The sequence below is a fragment of the Nematostella vectensis genome, chromosome 3 (assembly GCF_932526225.1).
Source record: "Nematostella vectensis chromosome 3, jaNemVect1.1, whole genome shotgun sequence".
Taxonomy (NCBI): domain Eukaryota; kingdom Metazoa; phylum Cnidaria; class Anthozoa; order Actiniaria; family Edwardsiidae; genus Nematostella; species Nematostella vectensis.
The window spans coordinates 18,172,237-18,190,992 of record NC_064036.1 but is presented as its reverse complement, the minus strand read 5'-3'; the positions used below and the strand labels follow the sequence as shown (position 1 = coordinate 18,190,992).

The 18,756-nt window shown below is 42.0% G+C and overlaps 3 protein-coding genes across 3 annotated transcripts; all 3 read right to left on the bottom strand.

Moving 5' to 3' along the window:
• Positions 1 to 168: 168 nt before the first annotated feature.
• LOC116616254 (GTP-binding protein ryh1) lies at positions 169 to 2,633 on the bottom strand. Its single transcript, XM_032378311.2, has 3 exons — positions 2,423 to 2,633; positions 1,283 to 1,515; positions 169 to 518 (listed from the first exon to the last, which is right to left on the bottom strand). Exons 1-3 carry the CDS (start codon positions 2,571 to 2,573, stop codon positions 276 to 278), a joined length of 627 nt encoding a protein of 208 aa, XP_032234202.1. The 5' UTR covers positions 2,574 to 2,633; the 3' UTR covers positions 169 to 275.
• A 2,282-nt stretch (positions 2,634 to 4,915) lies between these two features.
• Positions 4,916 to 7,000, bottom strand: LOC5509384. The gene is made up of 3 exons (XM_001629858.3): positions 6,640 to 7,000; positions 6,044 to 6,190; positions 4,916 to 5,397 (listed from the first exon to the last, which is right to left on the bottom strand). The coding sequence occupies exons 1-3, from the start codon at positions 6,907 to 6,909 to the stop codon at positions 5,227 to 5,229; spliced, it is 588 nt and encodes a 195-aa protein (XP_001629908.2). The 5' UTR covers positions 6,910 to 7,000; the 3' UTR covers positions 4,916 to 5,226.
• A 723-nt stretch (positions 7,001 to 7,723) lies between these two features.
• Positions 7,724 to 17,477, bottom strand: LOC5509385 (phenylalanine--tRNA ligase beta subunit). Its single transcript, XM_032378306.2, has 20 exons — positions 17,291 to 17,477; positions 16,665 to 16,720; positions 16,207 to 16,283; positions 15,724 to 15,780; positions 15,585 to 15,654; positions 14,845 to 15,069; positions 14,095 to 14,136; positions 13,450 to 13,558; positions 13,278 to 13,348; positions 13,123 to 13,184; positions 12,706 to 12,757; positions 12,568 to 12,629; positions 12,195 to 12,301; positions 11,826 to 11,926; positions 11,456 to 11,536; positions 10,955 to 11,047; positions 10,250 to 10,367; positions 9,994 to 10,058; positions 8,109 to 8,214; positions 7,724 to 7,946 (listed from the first exon to the last, which is right to left on the bottom strand). The coding sequence occupies exons 1-20, from the start codon at positions 17,346 to 17,348 to the stop codon at positions 7,795 to 7,797; spliced, it is 1,764 nt and encodes a 587-aa protein (XP_032234197.1). The 5' UTR covers positions 17,349 to 17,477; the 3' UTR covers positions 7,724 to 7,794.
• Between the last annotated feature and the right edge of the window lie 1,279 nt (positions 17,478 to 18,756).

The window sequence follows — 18,756 nt, the reverse complement described above, 5'->3', positions numbered from 1 at the left end:
CGCACATAGGCTATTTGTAACGCACATGGCTATATGTAACGCACATAAGCTATGCGTAACGCACTTGAGCTATGCGTAACGCACATAGGCTATATGTAACGCACATAGGCTATGCGTAACGCGCATAAGCTATATGTAACGCGCAGCGATACACCCATAAGGCAACTGTTCTACAACAAAATTTTAAATGGATTCTCATTTTATAATTAATTATGCTTTTTTGCTCATTATTTGTTATTATTGTGGTCTGCTGGGCTTGCATGTCTATCACGTGACTAGCAAGTGCATCTCGCGCGTTCGGGTGTTCTTTTCCCGAGGTCTTTGCGGTAGAATATGATTTGCTCTCCCTCGTGTCGCCTCTCCTCTTTCATCTTGAGATAACGCGTGAAGTGATATAAGTACAAGTCCTTGGAGAGTTTGGTGAACAGCAGTTTGACGTTGTAGCCTGACTTAGCGCTCGTCTCCACGTAACTCAGACCCAGGCGCTCCGCTGACTTCTCCGCTACGTCATAGCTAACCTGAGGCGAGGCAGAAAGATGATGAGGATTGGCGACACTTCCTTGGGGAGTATTTTCGTTTGACAATAAATCACTTATTTACCTATAACGATATTTGCAAATTAACGAGTGAATTTATGTTGTACGTTGACATCCCCTAAGCCCCCCCCCCCCCCCCTACATCTCAATAAACACCACCATATATATCACCCCAAAAACCAACACAACACAGGCTAAACACCAGCCAATACACACGACCTCAACCACATTACTTCTTCGTTACACAACAACTTGCACATAACCACCTCTTGTACACCACCTCACACACACCACCACCTTACAGCATCAAACGCCACCACCTCACACCACCACAAACACCACACCTTACAGCATCAAACGCCACAACCTCACACCCCACCACAAATACCACGTCTTACAGCATCAAACGCCACAACCTCACACCCCACCACAAACACCACACCTTACAGCATCAAACGCCACAACCTCACACCCCACCACAAATACCACACCTTACAGCAACCCACACCCCAAGCACCATACCGCCCAACACACCTCACACACCACCACAAACACCACCCAACACACCATTATAAATACCATCCAACACACCTCACACTCACACAAGGTCTCAAATTGACTTGCTGCAACTCTCCTGAAAAGGAGAGAAAGGGTGGAGATTTCAATGTCCATTAGGAGTATAGTATTTCCCATGTGTGACAACTGTGGCTTGTGGTTCGATGTACCGACTCCTGCATGTAACTCACTTTTCTCCTGTCGCTCTCGTCCATTTTATTCCCAACTATGATAATGACCGCTTTTTCACCCCTCTCGTCGCGCACCATCTTGACCCAGTCCCCCACGCTCTCGAATGACGTGTAGTTAGTGATGTCAAACACGATCAGCGCCGCCTCGGAGTCCCGGATGTAGCTGTGGATGAGACAGCGGAACCGCTCTTGACCAGCGGTATCCCATATCTGCAGGCGCACCTCAAAATCATCTAAGAACGCAGATATAGTGGAATTTCTTTTTAACGTACCTCCATCAAGAGGACAACCTCAACCTAGCAGACACTTCCCGAGATTCCCGATATTATATATTCTCAGGGGCTCATAAGTAGGCGTTTCCTAGGATCGGGCTATTTTTAGACGCGAGTGACGTGAGAATTCAGGCGCAAATTGCAGTTAGGAAAAATATTTTTTATCCGTCATACGTTGGTTTTAGTTTTGAATTGCAAACTAGAATTCAAAGTGTAGGTAGGGTTGGATTCATATTAAAGAAGACAGCAACGAAAGTCAAAGTACCGAAGAGAGAACATATAAATTTTGTCTGAGAGTGCGCGTGCAGTTGAGCTAAGCCAAAACATTAACACAAAGGTCGAATCTGATTGGCTCATCCGTGCCTCTTAAAAAACCTGATATCCTAGGAAACGCCGTGACACCTATATAATACCAGAATGTGGGGAAGTTTATTGCCCCTACTTATGAGCCCCTGATATTCCCCAGTCAAACTTTATCAATAAGACTGAAGCGAACACCTCTAGGTAACACACATGTGTTCGTCCCGAGTATGTCCGGATAATGTGCCACTGAACTAAATACGTAACTCGACCACCCACTGATATTCGGGAAAAAAAGTGGTGTATTCTGATGAAGACACAGGGTACCCGAAAGAGAACTAATTTTGCTCAATAACGCGATATGCTCCTGTGGAAGCGCCCGCTTTTTTGCCCAATTTTTTTATAATCGTTTTACCGTCTCTTTTGTCCCAACCATAAAATTGACACGAATTCGTCTTCAACGTTCAATGGTGATTCTACACTTCCTTACTCCTTCTTCTTCCTACTGACTTTTGTCAGCAATAACAACGTGCAGATAATCGCGCGCGCTCGTCTGCTTATAACATACCTAGCAACACTGTCTTGGTCATGAAATCTATCCCAATAGTCGGTTGGTATTTCTCTTCAAATATGTCATAGATGAACCGTCCGGCCAAGGACGACTTGCCCACGCCCTGGTCCCCGAGGAACACGATCTTGTGCTTGGGAGGCGAACTCATCCCAGCTTGTCAGATATTTACATCGTGACGTCATAATAGATCAATTGCGCAAGCTAAGGCGAGGAAAAGTTGCGCACGCATTCTAAGGCGGGGAAAAGTTGCGCACGCATGCTAAGGCGGAGACAACTTGCGCTCCAGAATCACTGACAAAAATGACTAATACCCTTTGAAACCACTGTCACAGAACTGCAAGGGGCGCCAGAATGATTTGTTAAGCTGTTTTTTATGTGGACGCCTACGAAACCCTACCTTATTTGGCCCGAGAGTGAGCAGTCGTGCACATGTACCGTATGCATTCCATCTAAACATAAGTTTACATCCTGATTTCATGTCGCGTAACCCGTGGTGCATTATTAAAGAGCTTAAGCAAGTCTACACGAACGGCATTAAAAACGGCATTTTCCCTATTTTTACGTTCACTGCGCACTCCTTCTGCGCATAGTGGCGCGCGATGTTTGTTCGAATTTTCCGGTATTAGGTGCGCGTGCGCGCCACAGTTGTACAGGAAAACAAAGCAAAAGGCGCGCGTTTTTACTTAAAATTGCTTTGACAGAAAAACGAAGTCGGTTACCGCCATCTTTTATTTACTTAAATAGTTAAATTTATACGGAAAAATGATATACTGAGAGAAGAGGAAAAGTTGGGTTGTAGAAGTTTGTTTATTTTTGTCTTAAAAGCCGAAAAAATACTTTAAAATGGCGCTTTTTACCGTAAAAATAGTGGCGAAAACAGTGTCTTTTAGTGCGATCTCTTGAAATGTGATTTGTTTTGAACGTTAGCTACTACGGGGTATTGTTTAGGAGATCTGATTTTGGCAGCTCGACAAACAGAACTTGATTTTCCAAAGACTATAGGCAATCTTTTTGAAAACTAAGAGTTGGGATTTTTCCTGGCGCGATCAGTAAAAACGCGTCATCTCTACGCCTCTCTGTTGTGAAAACGAGGTCGGTACCCCCATTTTTTTTATTACATTTTTTGAAAGCCCTTAACTTCAATATTGTATATGCCAAGTTTAAAAAAAAATCTGGGTTGTAGAACTATTTTAAGGGAATTACCTTAAGCTCTCTATTGTTAACATCAAAGCCCTAATATCACTAACAAATTGCACAATTTCTGGTATAGAAATAAGTGTTTAGAGCCACATAAACGATAATGTTACAAGATTTTAAAAATGGGTTGGTAATTTGATCCCCTCTCCCTCGGGATGCGACAAAGAGATTCTGGAGGGCAACTTTGTGTGAAAGACGTGTTTAAGCAGAAATATTATCATATACACGGAACCGATAATGCGCCTTCTGTCTAACATACACGGAACCGATAATGCGCCTTCTGTCTAACATATACGGAACCGATAATAAGCCTTCTGTCTAACATACAGCTATTTCAATAAACGTTGTCAAAGAGCGCTTTGCCGCACGCGCCCATACCGCGAGGTAGTATGGGTAATATATGTTGTTTCAAGATCTGCCATCCTTCACCGCCGACACGAACTTCGTTGAAGTTCGTGTCGAATGGCAGTACAGTCTGATAATTTTCTAAATATATATCTGCGCGTCTTTAAACAAGGAAACAAGAACAGGTTTGGTACCTATCCCGTAAGAGGTGTCAAACGGAGACTCCGTAGTTACACTAAAAGAAAACCTTTGGCAAAGTGCCTGACCGAAATAGCAACGACGACGGCGACCGACTACAGGGAGAACCCCAAAAAGCTTGCATACTTTGCGCTCAATTTAAAACTAGTCTAGTTTTTATTCCCCAAAAAACTATAGTAACACCTAGAATCTAATTTCTAGCATAGCGAACAAGGATAATCTAGTTTTCGCTACACCATGAAACTTGGAGTTTTCACGTTGTCGTTTGAAGAAAAACGGATGAAATGCATCAGACAGAGTCCATTTCAGAGTACATTTCACGTCTGGCTCTTTGAATTCTCAATTGTTTTCTGCCGCCGTCTTTAGCGTAGCCGTTGTCGTCTCTATTTGTGTCCCTATTTTTGCAGATACCTTTTACACTTGTACGCGGCACATGGAAAGAAATCCGCAGTGTCTTCGATAGATAATGCAAGATACTGTACCATCCAGATAACTCGCCAGAGAAGGTCTTCACTATAAGACTGCGGCATATTTACTGAAAACCTGTTACAACATAAATTACCCATACTACCTCGCGGTATGGGCGCGTGCGGCAGAGCGCTTTTGGACAACGTTTATTGAAATAGCTGTATACGGAACCGATAATGCGCCTTCTGTCTAACATATACGAAATCACAAAGTATTTGTCCCTGTGTTGGATTAGTATTTGTAACTGCATTATGTTGCGTTGGACCACCGATTTGACACGTGACCAGTCTTCCATTTAATTATTATTTAAATTCATACAACAGTCCTCTAAGACATTTCTTATGAAAGAGACAACAGAATCGATGTTTTAAAAACATGCAGTTACAATGATATGCTTTTTCAAAATATCGAGACTACTGCCGGGTCTTCTTCTTGACATAAGCGGATAATTTTAGAAACGAAAACCTTAAGGAAACCACAGGTGTCTGCTTATAAAAGAGTCGATAGTATACTAATAACAAACATCCAAAAAAGAAATTCAAATATTCCGTCTTATTTTCGGAATCATATTCACTAGACTCTGTTGGCGTGGGTCACTGTGAGAGCCAAACACTCAAACAAGCAAACAGCAGCAGTGTTCCACCAAGGCCACCAATCGTCCCCACCCCACCCATGAGGGTGATGGTTTTGTACCCCTTGCGCGTGTGCTTCTGGTTCACGTTGTCCGCGTCGCTGTACGCCCACACCACGTGCATGGGACCCTCCTGGTGAGCACGAAGATCACGCATGATTCGCACGATTCGCACTCTGTTTTGATGCTATATGGGACCCAAGGCGACGAGGAGACTGGAAGCGGAAGTACCAAGTACGCGCGAGCTCCTGCTTCCGGTGAGCCTCCGCATCCCCCACTACATCCTCGGGAACCCAGGGCGTCACGGAGATCGGGCACACAGGGAGCGCGAGAGAAAGAAAGAGCACTTTTAGTGCTTTTTCTTTATCGCGTGCTCTCTGTGTGCCCGATCTCCGCGACGCCCTGGGTCCCCGAGGATGCGCCCAATAACCTATTTCTAACTGAGTATAACATTTATATTTGCCTAAAAATTAAAGCCGCTTTGTCGCCAGTTTACTTCCGGAGGTCCGACGGAAACCTCAACCGTTGAAAGACAAAAGAATCTATTAAAATCCGAGATATTTAACAGGCCATCCGCTCTAAATTATCAATCACATCCTCAAAGAAACTTCCAATAGACACACTGTTCAATATTTTGAAATATTTTTCGCGTTTTCCGTCAAAATCATCGGATATTGTTACGTAATCGACCGGAAGTAAACTGGTGACAATGCGGCTTTAAGGAGTATAAGATTTGTATTCATCTATAACAAATAGAGTATAACACCTTGACTATTTACCTTGATTGCGATGTCCTGTTGGTCGTTGGTATCTAAAGGCCTGAAATACTGTAGGGTAGTAGTACCATTAACCTCGGAGAAGTTGCCCAAGACTAGACTCTGTGTGGTGTCGACCGGTGGCGTGCGGTACCCCGTGGTATGACAGTCCTGAGGATCAAAGAGCATCATGCCAGAACAAGCGGAGAAAACCTTTCACATCTGTACACCTTTAAATCTTTTACACCTTTGTTTCATGGCCAAAATAGAACATTGTCTGCATAGCAGCATCTAGTGTAGGCTTGCGTGACACTTAAAGCGGCTGCTAAGAGCGTAGGCTTGATTTCCAGCTCGTTTGAGGCCTGGTGACGGCTGGAAATGGAGCCTAGTTATCAAAACAACTTAAAAAAGATAAACTAAAAAGTTGTCTATTTATCACACAGCCGGGTAACACAACTTCTTTGAGCACTCCTTGTCGGCTTTGCATATCTTTTCTCATCTACAAGTACAGTAAACAGCGCCGCGTATAAGAACCTATTCATAAATTTTGTTTACAAGATTTCTGATCATGGTTGTTGACAAAACCACAGTAAATGTTGATTGCAGAAATCAAATCAAACCTGCAATTCTGCAGTCGCATCATTCAGGACATATCCCATTCCAACATCGTAGCCATCCATCTGGCCGATCTTGTTGGCGAAGCCAAGCGCAACCCAACCAGTCGTCTGTGCTTCAACTCCAAGATAAATCCGCTTCCTCGCGACATCAACCTTCCAGTACAGTTTGTACTCAGGGCTTAGCGATTCCATGTTGTCGTATTGCTTACTTAAATCCGCTAAAGCCAAACCCGTAAAGCTTAGCAAAAGCACAGAGTATGTTAACAAGTCCATTTTTTAAACAGAAGGGACTGTTTCACGTCGAGGCCGAGCGCTTGGTTAGACAGGAGATCAGATATGAAATGAAGCATGCGAAAACAATTTGGCAGCTTGTATAAAAAGGTCAAGAGGTCAACATTATAAATTCGCGTATAAGGCTCGCGTTAGTTAGACACAAAAATAAGAGACGAACTTATATTGCTCAAAACTCATAGAATTGAGCATCTAGGGAAGAAAAAAAAACATCAGAAACGGATGTATTTACATACCAACTAAGTTTATTTCATAATAGCATGAAACTCATAGATGTTTATTTGCATGGTTCGTAGGTCATTAAAATCCTTCACTGACGCGGGTGGGAAGCCTGTGTTCTGTTTTTCAGAGGTGTACCAACATACCACAATTTCAACCTTGTGCTGATTTATAGCTCATTATTTATTTATCTATTTACTAATATATTCCCAGTTAAATCCCTTCAGCAAAGCTGATGTAAATGGTTGAGCTGGAATATAAATGGTTGACCTATTACTATGAGAAAGCCTCTAAAAATATTTAAACTTGGTATATATATATAAATATTTTCATAATCCATTGGCGTGGGTACGCAACCCTCGCGTGGGGGCATTAAACTAATGTTTCAATTCTGCTCACGGAATATATTCGTTTGTTAGATTCACATGGCATCATTCATTCATGGCATCTTTGGATGCCATGTGGGATGCTAACATCGTCCCATCAGGCTCTTCGCTTATCAACTCGACCCAATCCCCCTCACAACGCAAAAATGGCCAATGAAACCTTTACTGACGTGTATGGAATGAAAGCTCGATTCAAACGACAGTAATTATTTTATTGTGATTCTTCTGCCCATTACAAGGATGATTTGTACTATTTCATGTATCACAGAATAGCCTCTAGATCAATTTCCAGTGCCGCGCATGGCAAGTTAAGGTCAAATCTGCTGACCACATCTGGATGTAGGACGCCGACGATTCCCACCGGGCGACCATTGACGACCACCTCACCACACCGACCGGGGAAGAATGTAGCGTCTGGAAAAAGGGGCATGCGCACATGAGTACTAGCAGCCGCTGACCTGCTCGCCAAGCGATACATTTACTGATAAAAACTGTCTGTCCGTCCGTCCGTCCGTCCATTTACTGGTAAAAACAGTCCGTCCGTCCGTCTGGCTGGCTGGCTGATTTGCTACTTACCGTCGTGCTGGCGAAGATGATAGCCTTGGTTTGGGTTGGTGTGTTTGTCTTCTGTGGGTTTGATTTCTAGTAGTTGCATGGTGCGGTCCAACAGCCCGTGGATGACCTGCAACACAGAGATCTAGACTAACAAAGGACCCGAGTGAGGGCTGCAAGGACGCAAGCACAAGCAGGAGCACGTCTAGAGTCAAACGCAGGGAGGGGTTCAGAGATGTAATTCACTGACTGGATCAGATGCACGTCTAGAGTCAAACGCAGGGAGGGGTTCAGAGATGTAATTCACTGACCGGATCAGATGCGCGTCTAGAGTCAAACGCATGGAGGGGTTCAGAGATGTAATTCACTGACCGGATCAGATGCGCGTCTAGAGTCAAACGCAGGGAGGGGTTCAGAGATGTAATTCACTGACCGGATCAGATGCGCGTCTAGAGTCAAACGCATGGAGGGGTTCAGAGATGTAATTCACTGACTGGATCAGATGCGCGTCTAGAATCAAACGCAGGGAGGGGTTCAGAGATGTAATTCACTGACTGGATCAGATGCGCGTCTAGAGTCAAACGCAGGGAGGGGTTCAGAGATGTAATTCACTGACCGGATCAGATGCGCGTCTAGAGTCAAACGCATGGAGGGGTTCAGAGATGTAATTCACTGACCACGGATCAGATGCGCGTCTAGAGTCAAACGTAGGGAGGGGTTCAGAGATGTAATTCACTGACCGGATCAGATGCGCGTCTAGAGTCAAACGCAGGGAGGGGTTCAGAGATGTAATTCACTGACCGGATCAGATGCGCGTCTAGAATCAAACGCAGGGAGGGGTTCAGAGATGTAATTCACTGACTGGATCAGATGCGCGTCTAGAGTCAAACGCAGGGAGGGGTTCAGAGATGTAATTCACTGACCGGATCAGATGCGCGTCTAGAGTCAAACGCATGGAGGGGTTCAGAGATGTAATTCACTGACTGGATCAGATGCGCGTCTAGAGTCAAACGCATGGAGGGGTTCAGAGATGTAATTCACTGACTGGATCAGATGCGCGTCTAGAGTCAAACGCATGGAGGGGTTCAGAGATGTAATTCACTGACTGGATCAGATGCGCGTCTAGAGTCAAACGCAGGGAGGGGTTCAGAGATGTAATTCACTGACCGGATCAGATGCGCGTCTAGAGTCAAACGCATGGAGGGGTTCAGAGATGTAATTCACTGACCGGATCAGATGCGCGTCTAGAGTCAAACGCAGGGAGGGGTTCAGAGATGTAATTCACTGACCGGATCAGATGCGCGTCTAGAGTCAAACGCAGGGAGGGGTTCAGAGATGTAATTCACTGACTGGATCAGATGCGCGTCTAGAGTCAAACGCATGGAGGGGTTCAGAGATGTAATTCACTGACTGGATCAGATGCGCGTCTAGAGTCAAACGCATGGAGGGGTTCAGAGATGTAATTCACTGACTGGATCAGATGCGCGTCTAGAGTCAAACGCAGGGAGGGGTTCAGAGATGTAATTCACTGACCGGATCAGATGCGCGTCTAGAGTCAAACGCAGGGAGGGGTTCAGAGATGTAATTCACTGACTGGATCAGATGCGCGTCTAGAGTCAAACGCATGGAGGGGTTCAGAGATGTAATTCACTGACCACGGATCAATTAAGTTAAAATTGGTTGAAAGTTAAAGCTTGCATCATTCTCGGGGACCCAGGGGGGAGACCGGAAGCGGGAGTCCGCGCAAAGACAGCCTGCGAGCCGGTGGGTCCTTTCGCGTCCGTAGTACGTAACGCGGGGACGGAAGAAATGGGGGAAGTGTACTCCCGCTTCCGGTCTCCGCATCCCCCTGGGTCACCAAGGACCAATTTAAATTCAGCGGTCATATTCTCGGATGCGTTAGTCTCACCTCAAATCCGGGGGTCTTGTTGTAGTTGACGGCACAAAAACGTCTATTATTCCGTGCACCGACATCTGCAGTGGAAGGATTGGAGTTGTTCATTTTATCCATAATGTATACAACGATGTACAAGGGTTTACACTTGCGGAATACGTGATAGGTGAGGTTTATCACATGATGCGGATTTGTCTTTTAATTCAGAGGTATACAACGGGAGGTTTATCACATGATGCGCGAGGTTGGTCACGTGATGCGCGAAGTTTACCTTTGTTGTCATCTTTGCGCACTACGTCAGACATCTCGAACAGCTTGATGGGTAATGGCATCTTTTTGTTGCAACACAGGGTCTTCAGTATCCCTGGCAACAGGGTCGTCCTGGCAACCTGCGCAATGAATCCCATGAATCACTACAACAAAAAGCTTCACCCACAGCCACAAGCAGTCTGTCTATAAATCCCGCTTCTGTTTGTGAAGACGCAGGGTTTGCATTAAGTTATGGTGGAAGCACGGGTGGCCTAGTGTGGTAGCGCGTCGGCCTCTCACCGCTGTGGCACAGGTTCGAATCCTGGCTCAAACTGGGGATTTTTCCGGGTTCCTGCCTTGAATCGAATTTGTCACAAGTGAGTTGAAGTTATTCTCCCGTGTTTCCAGTCTTCTCGGATAAGGACACTAAACCGGAGGTCCCGTCTCTTTAAGCTGCACTACATTAACCTGAACCGAAGGGACGTAAAAGAACCACTGGGGACGCAATAAACCCTCTGGCAGTGACCACCCCCAGTGACAGTGCTTACTAGCCGAGGGCCTCCTAGTATTAGCGAAAGCTACTTATAGGAGTAATAAATCGAAGTATCGAAGTATCGAAGGTGCGCCACTAATTGAAGAAATATTATCGCGTTGTTGAGCTTGAGTGCACCGTGAGCAAAAGCAACTAATGAAAACTGTCGGTCGTTGCCAATGGTAACCTGGTTACCTGGAACTCCAGTGTCTTGGGGTTGCCGATGTGTACAGCTCTTGATTCACTCAGCGGCTTCTTCAACTTTTCGGACACATCGTCTCGCGAACACTAAAAAAAAAACATGTCAGGTCCAGAAGCCGCACTGCCACCATCATGGCTTAGACGGAGTTAAATACAACAATAGTGTGTCATTTTAGTGGCATCGAAAGAGTTAACTTAGAAAAGAAACGTTCATTTTTAAACGTGTTTATGTTGTGGAGGAAAGTAAAGTCTAAAAAGAAATGTGTCTGTTGTAAGCTTGGCAGACCCCTCTCAATTTTTTCTGCGTTTTCAGGAAAACTCCTACTAAAACAGTGTTTAACTTAAAATGTGTAAACAACATTTGCCCCAGCATCATCATCGAACAACGAAACAAAACAAAATACAAATAGCAATATTGCTGATGTTTTTTTTTTGACAATATAGCCGCTGTCTGCACGAGTGTTTAGTCCATCCATGTACTGATTTTGTACTCACCAAGGCGAAGGTCAGGACTTCAGTAAACCCGGCTTGTGCGATCTCTTGCCCCAGGAGATCACAGACTTTGTTCAGCTGGAACTGCAAGCAATGATGCCATAAGCAAACGTGCTGTTAGCGAAGCAGTCATAACAACAATATCAAAAAGCGGCTCAGAGAAATACTAGGGAACTTTCAATTTCACACGCCTGAGAATGGTTTGGAGAGGACTGTGTGTTTCACGATCTACAGACGACGTATTATACAGTATATATATCTATATTTAATCTAGAAAGACTTGAAATAAAACTCATTAAGAAATGGTTTCGGCAAGAATTTTATATAATTTCAGGCGAACAAGCTAGAAACAAGCAAAATATTGATAAATCACCTGGTTAGCTATAGTGTTCGTTGAGGGAATGGTTTCCACAATGTTGTTGAAGCCATAAGCAATGGCCACATCTTCAATAATATCACAGCCATGAAGAACATTTGTGAGTCGTTAAGGATTCATTCCAATGTCACATTTGTATGTTTTTATCATATCTTTCTTCTTCACTTAATCAAGTTTAATTAGTTTACTCATACTTAGAGTAAAGGTCCCTGCACTTGCACAACTACAACAACTAAAATACATGAATGCATGAAAAAAAACTACACATACTTCCCTCATCCTATAGAAAAAAGGTCTAGGCCTGGTCCTATGATGTCAGTAATAAATCGTTGTACTGTACTGACACAGTTTGGATTCAAAGGATATCTGCCCTTGTTGGTGGGATTTCTACTTTGACTGACTTGCCACCATCCAACACTTCACTCCGTAGACACATCTTGGTCAGGAGCTTAGCGATGCTCTCTGGGCTCTCGCTGGGGCACAAATTAAGGTTCAAAAATCAAGGAATCATTAGGAGAAAATGTAGTAGTCCTCATAGAAGGCCGTACCAACCACCCCAATTTTTTTCTAGAATTAAAAGAAAACGCCCAGGCATTGCTGTACCACCCGCCCCCTAATTTCTTACTGTCTATCCAATCTATCTATCATACCCGAGCCAAGTACAGTATTTCAGGCCTGCTACAGCCCTAATAAAGCAATGCTAGACTGAGATTTGGCAAAGAAAAACAAACATACTCACCTGATACCTATCTTTTTATTTATTTCATCAACAGAGACAACCTCGTGTCGATACTTCAGCTCCTGTTGACAATACAAAGTGAATCCTAGTAACTAACTAGAATAAAAAGAAAAAAACAAATTATACTAGAGAACTTACAGGGTAGACAAGAATGGACCCGTCTGGCTGTTCAACTTCTACTGATTCAACACTAGGAAACAGATGAAAGGAAAACAGATTTATAAGTACTGTCCACAGGTGGCCCAGTGTGAAGTGCATGGGGCCTCTCAAAATAGGTCAAATTAAGCCAGAGACCCTCTACTTAACTATTCATTGCCAGCTGATGTAAAATTTCGAGACAAAGGCCTCAACCTTAAGGTTGTCACAAGATCTCATTCACAGCAACATAATTCTGGTAGAGCCCAAAAAATTTTGGGGGGGTCCCTTTGAAACAGATTTGTCGTGCAATATGTTATATGTCTAGCCATGTTTTACCTAATCAAACTATTATTAAATACTATAAATTTTTGTATATTATTTATATTTTTGTAATCATTTGTTCTTGGTTTTACTCACACAAAAGGCTCTTTGCAATAAACGCTGAACATTGTGACCAGAGTATCAAGGACGATTTTAGCCTGAAAACAATAAATTGTAAAAAAGATATCACACACAAATATAACATGGAGCAGCCAAAAGGTGTTATAACAGCAAAGTGATAGTACACTTACTTTGTGTAGATCTGTAGCTGTGCTTTCAATAAACACATTTTTTGTGTTCAAGGTGATTTTGGAGTGTTCTCCTATTGGTGCAAATCATAACAATACAATTAACAGATTTAGGACAATCTCAATATAGTCACCAGTATACATGTGCTAATAACAAAGATGACGTCTGTCATACCATTTATGATTGGTGGCATAGATAGTACAACATTGTTGCTGTCGTAGATCACAGGGTAGACAGGCTTATCTCTGATAATGGGGAGGTACTGCTTTAGATGGCTCTCTCCCTGCATCAAACATGCAAAGTCTTATTCAAGATGATCTCTACAAGATTACTTACTTCATTAGGGTTGACAGACCAAGTTCTCAAGCTTCAAGGGTGTAGCATCACCAATCCTAATGTGCATACTTCATAAACCCAGAAACAAAATCACGCTTGCACAAAAAAAGTCTGCCATCAGAAATTCAGATCAAATTATACAACCAGAGAGAATCAATCAAAATACCCAATTAGTTGCACTCTGTAATCAGAGTAATTACTATAGTCCACCAAAATCTGGTAGTCAAATTTTTGTCTTTTTGTCTTTATCAAGACTTCTTCTGGGCAGAGTCTGGACAACCAGGGAGGATACACAATCAGGAAACGATTTGTCTAGAAACCTACCATATGCATACTTTGTCTTGCTACACCCCTAAGATTTATATTCTTCAAAGTAAAGCAATTTAGTGATGCTTTTCAAGAGATTTTGGCAAATGCACCTTGTCCGCACCCTTATGGGTGATGATCCCCCTTAAAGTCCTGCACATCTGCTATGACACCTACCTTATACAACTCCATCAGCTCAACTGCAGTAAATTCTTTTGTCTGGGGATAGAAAAAATTGTGACAATTTAAATGTCATGAAGATACTAAGCAAGCATTCAAGGTTTACTGTGTAAGACTGACATGACGGAAAACCCCTGAACATACGCACTTTGAAGAGATGGAGAAAGAAGATACTATTTCTTACAATGGCCATCAGTTCCTTGCATTCCGGACTGATTTTCCCTTTTCAAAACACACACAAAAAGTCGCCGAAATGCAAATACCCTGATTTTGACTTTTTAAGAAAAAATTTTTTTCTTGATCATCCTTCCGCTATGTATGGGCTCAGGGACGAAAACCTCAAATTTCAATGATACTTTACAAAAAGTCGCATCAATTTAAAAAAGGTCGCATTTGATATTTTGTCTGATATTTCTCACTAAGTAATTAGAGGAATTTTCCGCCTTATTTGATGTGAAATGAGTTTATTGGAAACGTCAAGTCATGTTGTTCCGTCATGTCTGTAAGACCAAGTTTTTTTGTTACAACTTACATAAGCCTATACGAACTCCAATTAATAATAACCAAACATTAGCATTGATGATAGATATACAAAGTACACCCAGGCGTAATAACAGGATATGCTTAGGGGAGGAGTACTTTGCGCCCCCTCCCCCCCCCCCCCCCCCCAGACCAGGCTACATATCTCACATCAACAGTTTTTCATAATTCTAACTTGTTCATCACAATTATTTACCGGTCAGTTACCTGACTTAGTGGCTTGAACTTGATTTCCGTGGGTGGCCTGGCGTCATATAGGAACGGACCCTTAATGTTGTCATAATCATGTGTTCCTATGGCAACTAAGGTTCTACGCCGGCATAAGTTATGGTGAAGTTTATCTTGGAGTTCAATGAAGCTGTCGTAACTATTTTTAGTGAAAGTGATGTTCCTTAGAATTGCAGCCACACAATGGGGTCTGACAGCAGTAGTCTGAACATAAAATAAATACATTAATAAATAAGTAAGGTTGACAGTTTATACACATTTCTAGTTAAACACCATAAAATGAATTAATTATCCAATTCGTACAAGTGTGTGGCAGCTCTCTGTTGGAGGCAACAAAGGCCGCACTAGAGTCTGGATCTCTGGAAGGGTGTGGCACTGGGCTCCAAACAAATGCTGGAAGGAATCTCAAAGGATTTGGCATGATAGAAAAGATCTTTAAGAAGTCAAATCACATTAGTGGGCTATCATTAACACTGCACTCTGATTGGTTGACCTACTCATAGGCTATTAGTTATAGCCTACAGTATCAGTTTATCTAGCAAAAAGTGCAGGATTGAAAAAAATGACCAAACCAGACGATATTACTGGCTATAGAAATAAATAGAAATAATTGACCTACTGGTGTCATATTACTCAAGCATGCTAACTTAGCTATAAAGAGATCTTGAAAGTGAGACAAATAATTATCACATTATCTTTATCATGTACCATTGCCTTACATTTTTGTGAATAACCAATCTTTCCATGCGTTCTTCTGGTTTGACTGATGTGTATCGTGGGGCCTCTTTTCTGTGAAGAAAAAAAGAACACTGATTCGAACAAAATCAGAAAAAGTAAAATAAAGATTTCTATACTTACTTTTGTAAAAAGACCAGGATTGCTCTAGAAAGACCTTCCAAGCACAGCAGGTCATATCTGGACAAAGCAAATAAGTGTGCTTTGTTATAGAATGGTTGTAATAAAAGCAGAAAAATTTATCTAGGGTTGTTCTCAATAAAATTTATTCAAGCCTTGTCAAATACTTTTTTTTTAAATTTTCTGTTGTCATGAATTCTATTTTTTATTAAAGTTATCAAACTCTGTAACAAATAACACTAAACAATAACAAGGTATTTCAGGTAATATATACTTGAACATTATTTGGAATATTCGGGATCAAGAACAATTTGAGTAATCTAAACAGCATAGGGACACAAACACACCTATTTAGCATAGCATACTCATTTTTCTTTAAATTCTGTTCGAATTTAATTGTTTAAAATTGTGTCTAATGTTTACCTATTCTACATGTGATGTGAATGTAAAATATACAGTATCAACAAAAACTATTATTATTAATACCTGTTAGCAGGGATGTCAATTTTATAAATAACCGCTTGCTCCCCATCCTTGTCAGCTTCATTCACAGGCTCAGTCACCTGAAAAAAATTGGATAAATGCTGGCATGAATACAAATAAAAAATGTCTGTCTTGCACAGTGCTCTTCTTGGAACGCAGAAGAGTTTTGCTTATCGTTGGTCTTTTTGAGGGGGTTGTCTAAAACTGCTTTTCCTTAAAATTTGAAGATTGTTTGCCTTTAATCCTGCTTGCCATGTTTTATTTTTTAAATCGTTTAGATATTTAGAGTTAAAAGTTAGGAGATTTGACTCAAAATCTTGAGACTCCCACCTACTGAGGGCGAGTTAACATAGTGCTCATCACAAAGTCTCTCGGTGCTTGATACATATTCAGGGGATAGCTAGGGGCGGGCACAGGGAGTGCACTAATCCTGGAATTATGTAAGAGTTGGACAATCTTACCACTTCATCCAGCTCAAGTCCAAAGTCAAAACAGAGCTCTTGGAACTCATCATCAGCTAGAAGGGAAAAGTGTTTGTTAGCAAATGACAAAGACATCAATCAAAACAGAAATCTTTGAACTCATCATCAGTTAGAAGGGAAAAGGGAAATGACCAAGACATCAAACAAAACAAAACTTTTGTAACTCATTATCAGAAAAAACAAACGTAACCCTCTTCCAGGGAGAGTAGGGGGATACAGTCTTGGCTATAAAAATAAAATGTTTTTATTTTTCTACTAAACATTAATTCTTCTGTTGATGTTTATATGTTGATAAAAAAAATTGCCCCAAACAGACAGTTCCTCCAAAATAAAACATAAAACGGAACCCTATTTCAGGGAGAATGGGAGGGAGTATTGAACAGGAAATGTGGGGTGTGGGGGGAGGGGTTAGGGGTTAGGGGTCCATAACACAAGTATTAGACGAAAATCAAATGCAATCAAAATGCCACATCATCAAATATGTTATTTCATAAAGGTTGATGTGACTAATCTGAAGGCATAAAACATTTGTATCTTTCTTACAGCACGTGCTGATCTTAATTTCAATTCTCTGAAGTCGGATAAATGAGCGAGGTATAACTTACTGTATCTTTGCCCAAGCGCATGGAATAGTCGCTCCTTTTCAACATCGACGGTCGGCATGGCGGCGAAAACCCCTCTGAGTAAAATACAAGGAGATCTGGAGGGAGAAATCAATAAATTCTTCACTAAAACACAATCTCTTCACAACATTTCATCAGAAAAATTAAACCGGGAGAGAGGACTGGGTCCAATTCGCCCTAGTCCTCATTCCCAAATACACAGGCTACCCATTCTAGCTACGAACGGTAATTTGAGTAGCCTGCTTAGGCGCGGCTTAAAATACAAGATGGCGCCCGATCACAGAACGGAGAGGGTTTTCCGCGATGATAACACCGGGTTCCACCTGCAAGCAGGCTTTCATTTGAGACGGATATGGTGTTCATGAGATTTTTATTTTTTATTTACCAAAAAAGATTTTGATATGAAGAGCCGTAGCTCAAAGTAACCATATGAAAACAACTAGATTTACCAAATTCAATAATGATATCGCAATAGCTATTTTTCGGTGCCATTATGGAGTTTGGGTTTATTTTGAACGCGATGTAGAATTTACTTTTATCTTGGTATAATTTGAGTAAATAAACTATATTGAGATCGTGAATAATTTCGATTTTTACTAATAAATTGAGCTGTAAAACTTTAAAAGTTTAACTGTAAAAGTTTACTTTTATTTTTACTGGAGAACAAAGGCTAAATGCGGCCATATATAGACCTTAGTCACGTGACGGCATCACCAGGCTACTATAGCAACACACCAACTTCCAAGAGACACGAGTGGAAAATAGACCCTATAGTTATTACTCTGCATCTCAGCGAGCTGTGCGTGGTGTAACCGACTAAAACAGGTCTGGGATCCTGGTTATTGTCGCCCCATGTAAGGTAATCCAGAATCCGGAATCCAGGTTTTTAGGGCCCTTGGAATCCGGAATCCAGAGATTGGAATCCGGAATCCACAGTCTGGAATCCAGAATCCAAATAGTTTCGAAATCCGGAATCCATACTTTTCATTCAAATTAATGACTTAAAAAAATCCCACAATGACCACACAAGCGAAGATGAAGATTGAGTAGCCGAGTAAAGTGCCACGATGTTCCTCAAGCCCTTGCCTTTATTTGCATTTCTAATGAGGAGGTGTGCCTGGTTAGTGTTTAGCATAATTGATTGAAAACTCATTGTCAATCATTGTACAACTTTTTCCGGTCTAATTAGCTTCAATTGGCAGAATTCTTACATTTATGAGGAGCTTTGATAGGGAAAAAAAGTGACGTAAGGGTGAGTTCAAACCACCCTTACACTCAAGATGGTGTTTTAATCCGCAACACCTTTGGGCGGCCTGGCCTGGCCTGGCTTTATGCGCTTGACATCTCACAGGGTGTAATATTACCGCTAATGGGTCCTTGTTTATATAAGTTAGGCAAGGATATCCAGAAAAGCCATAAGCTTATAAAATAGGACTCCCTTCTAACAT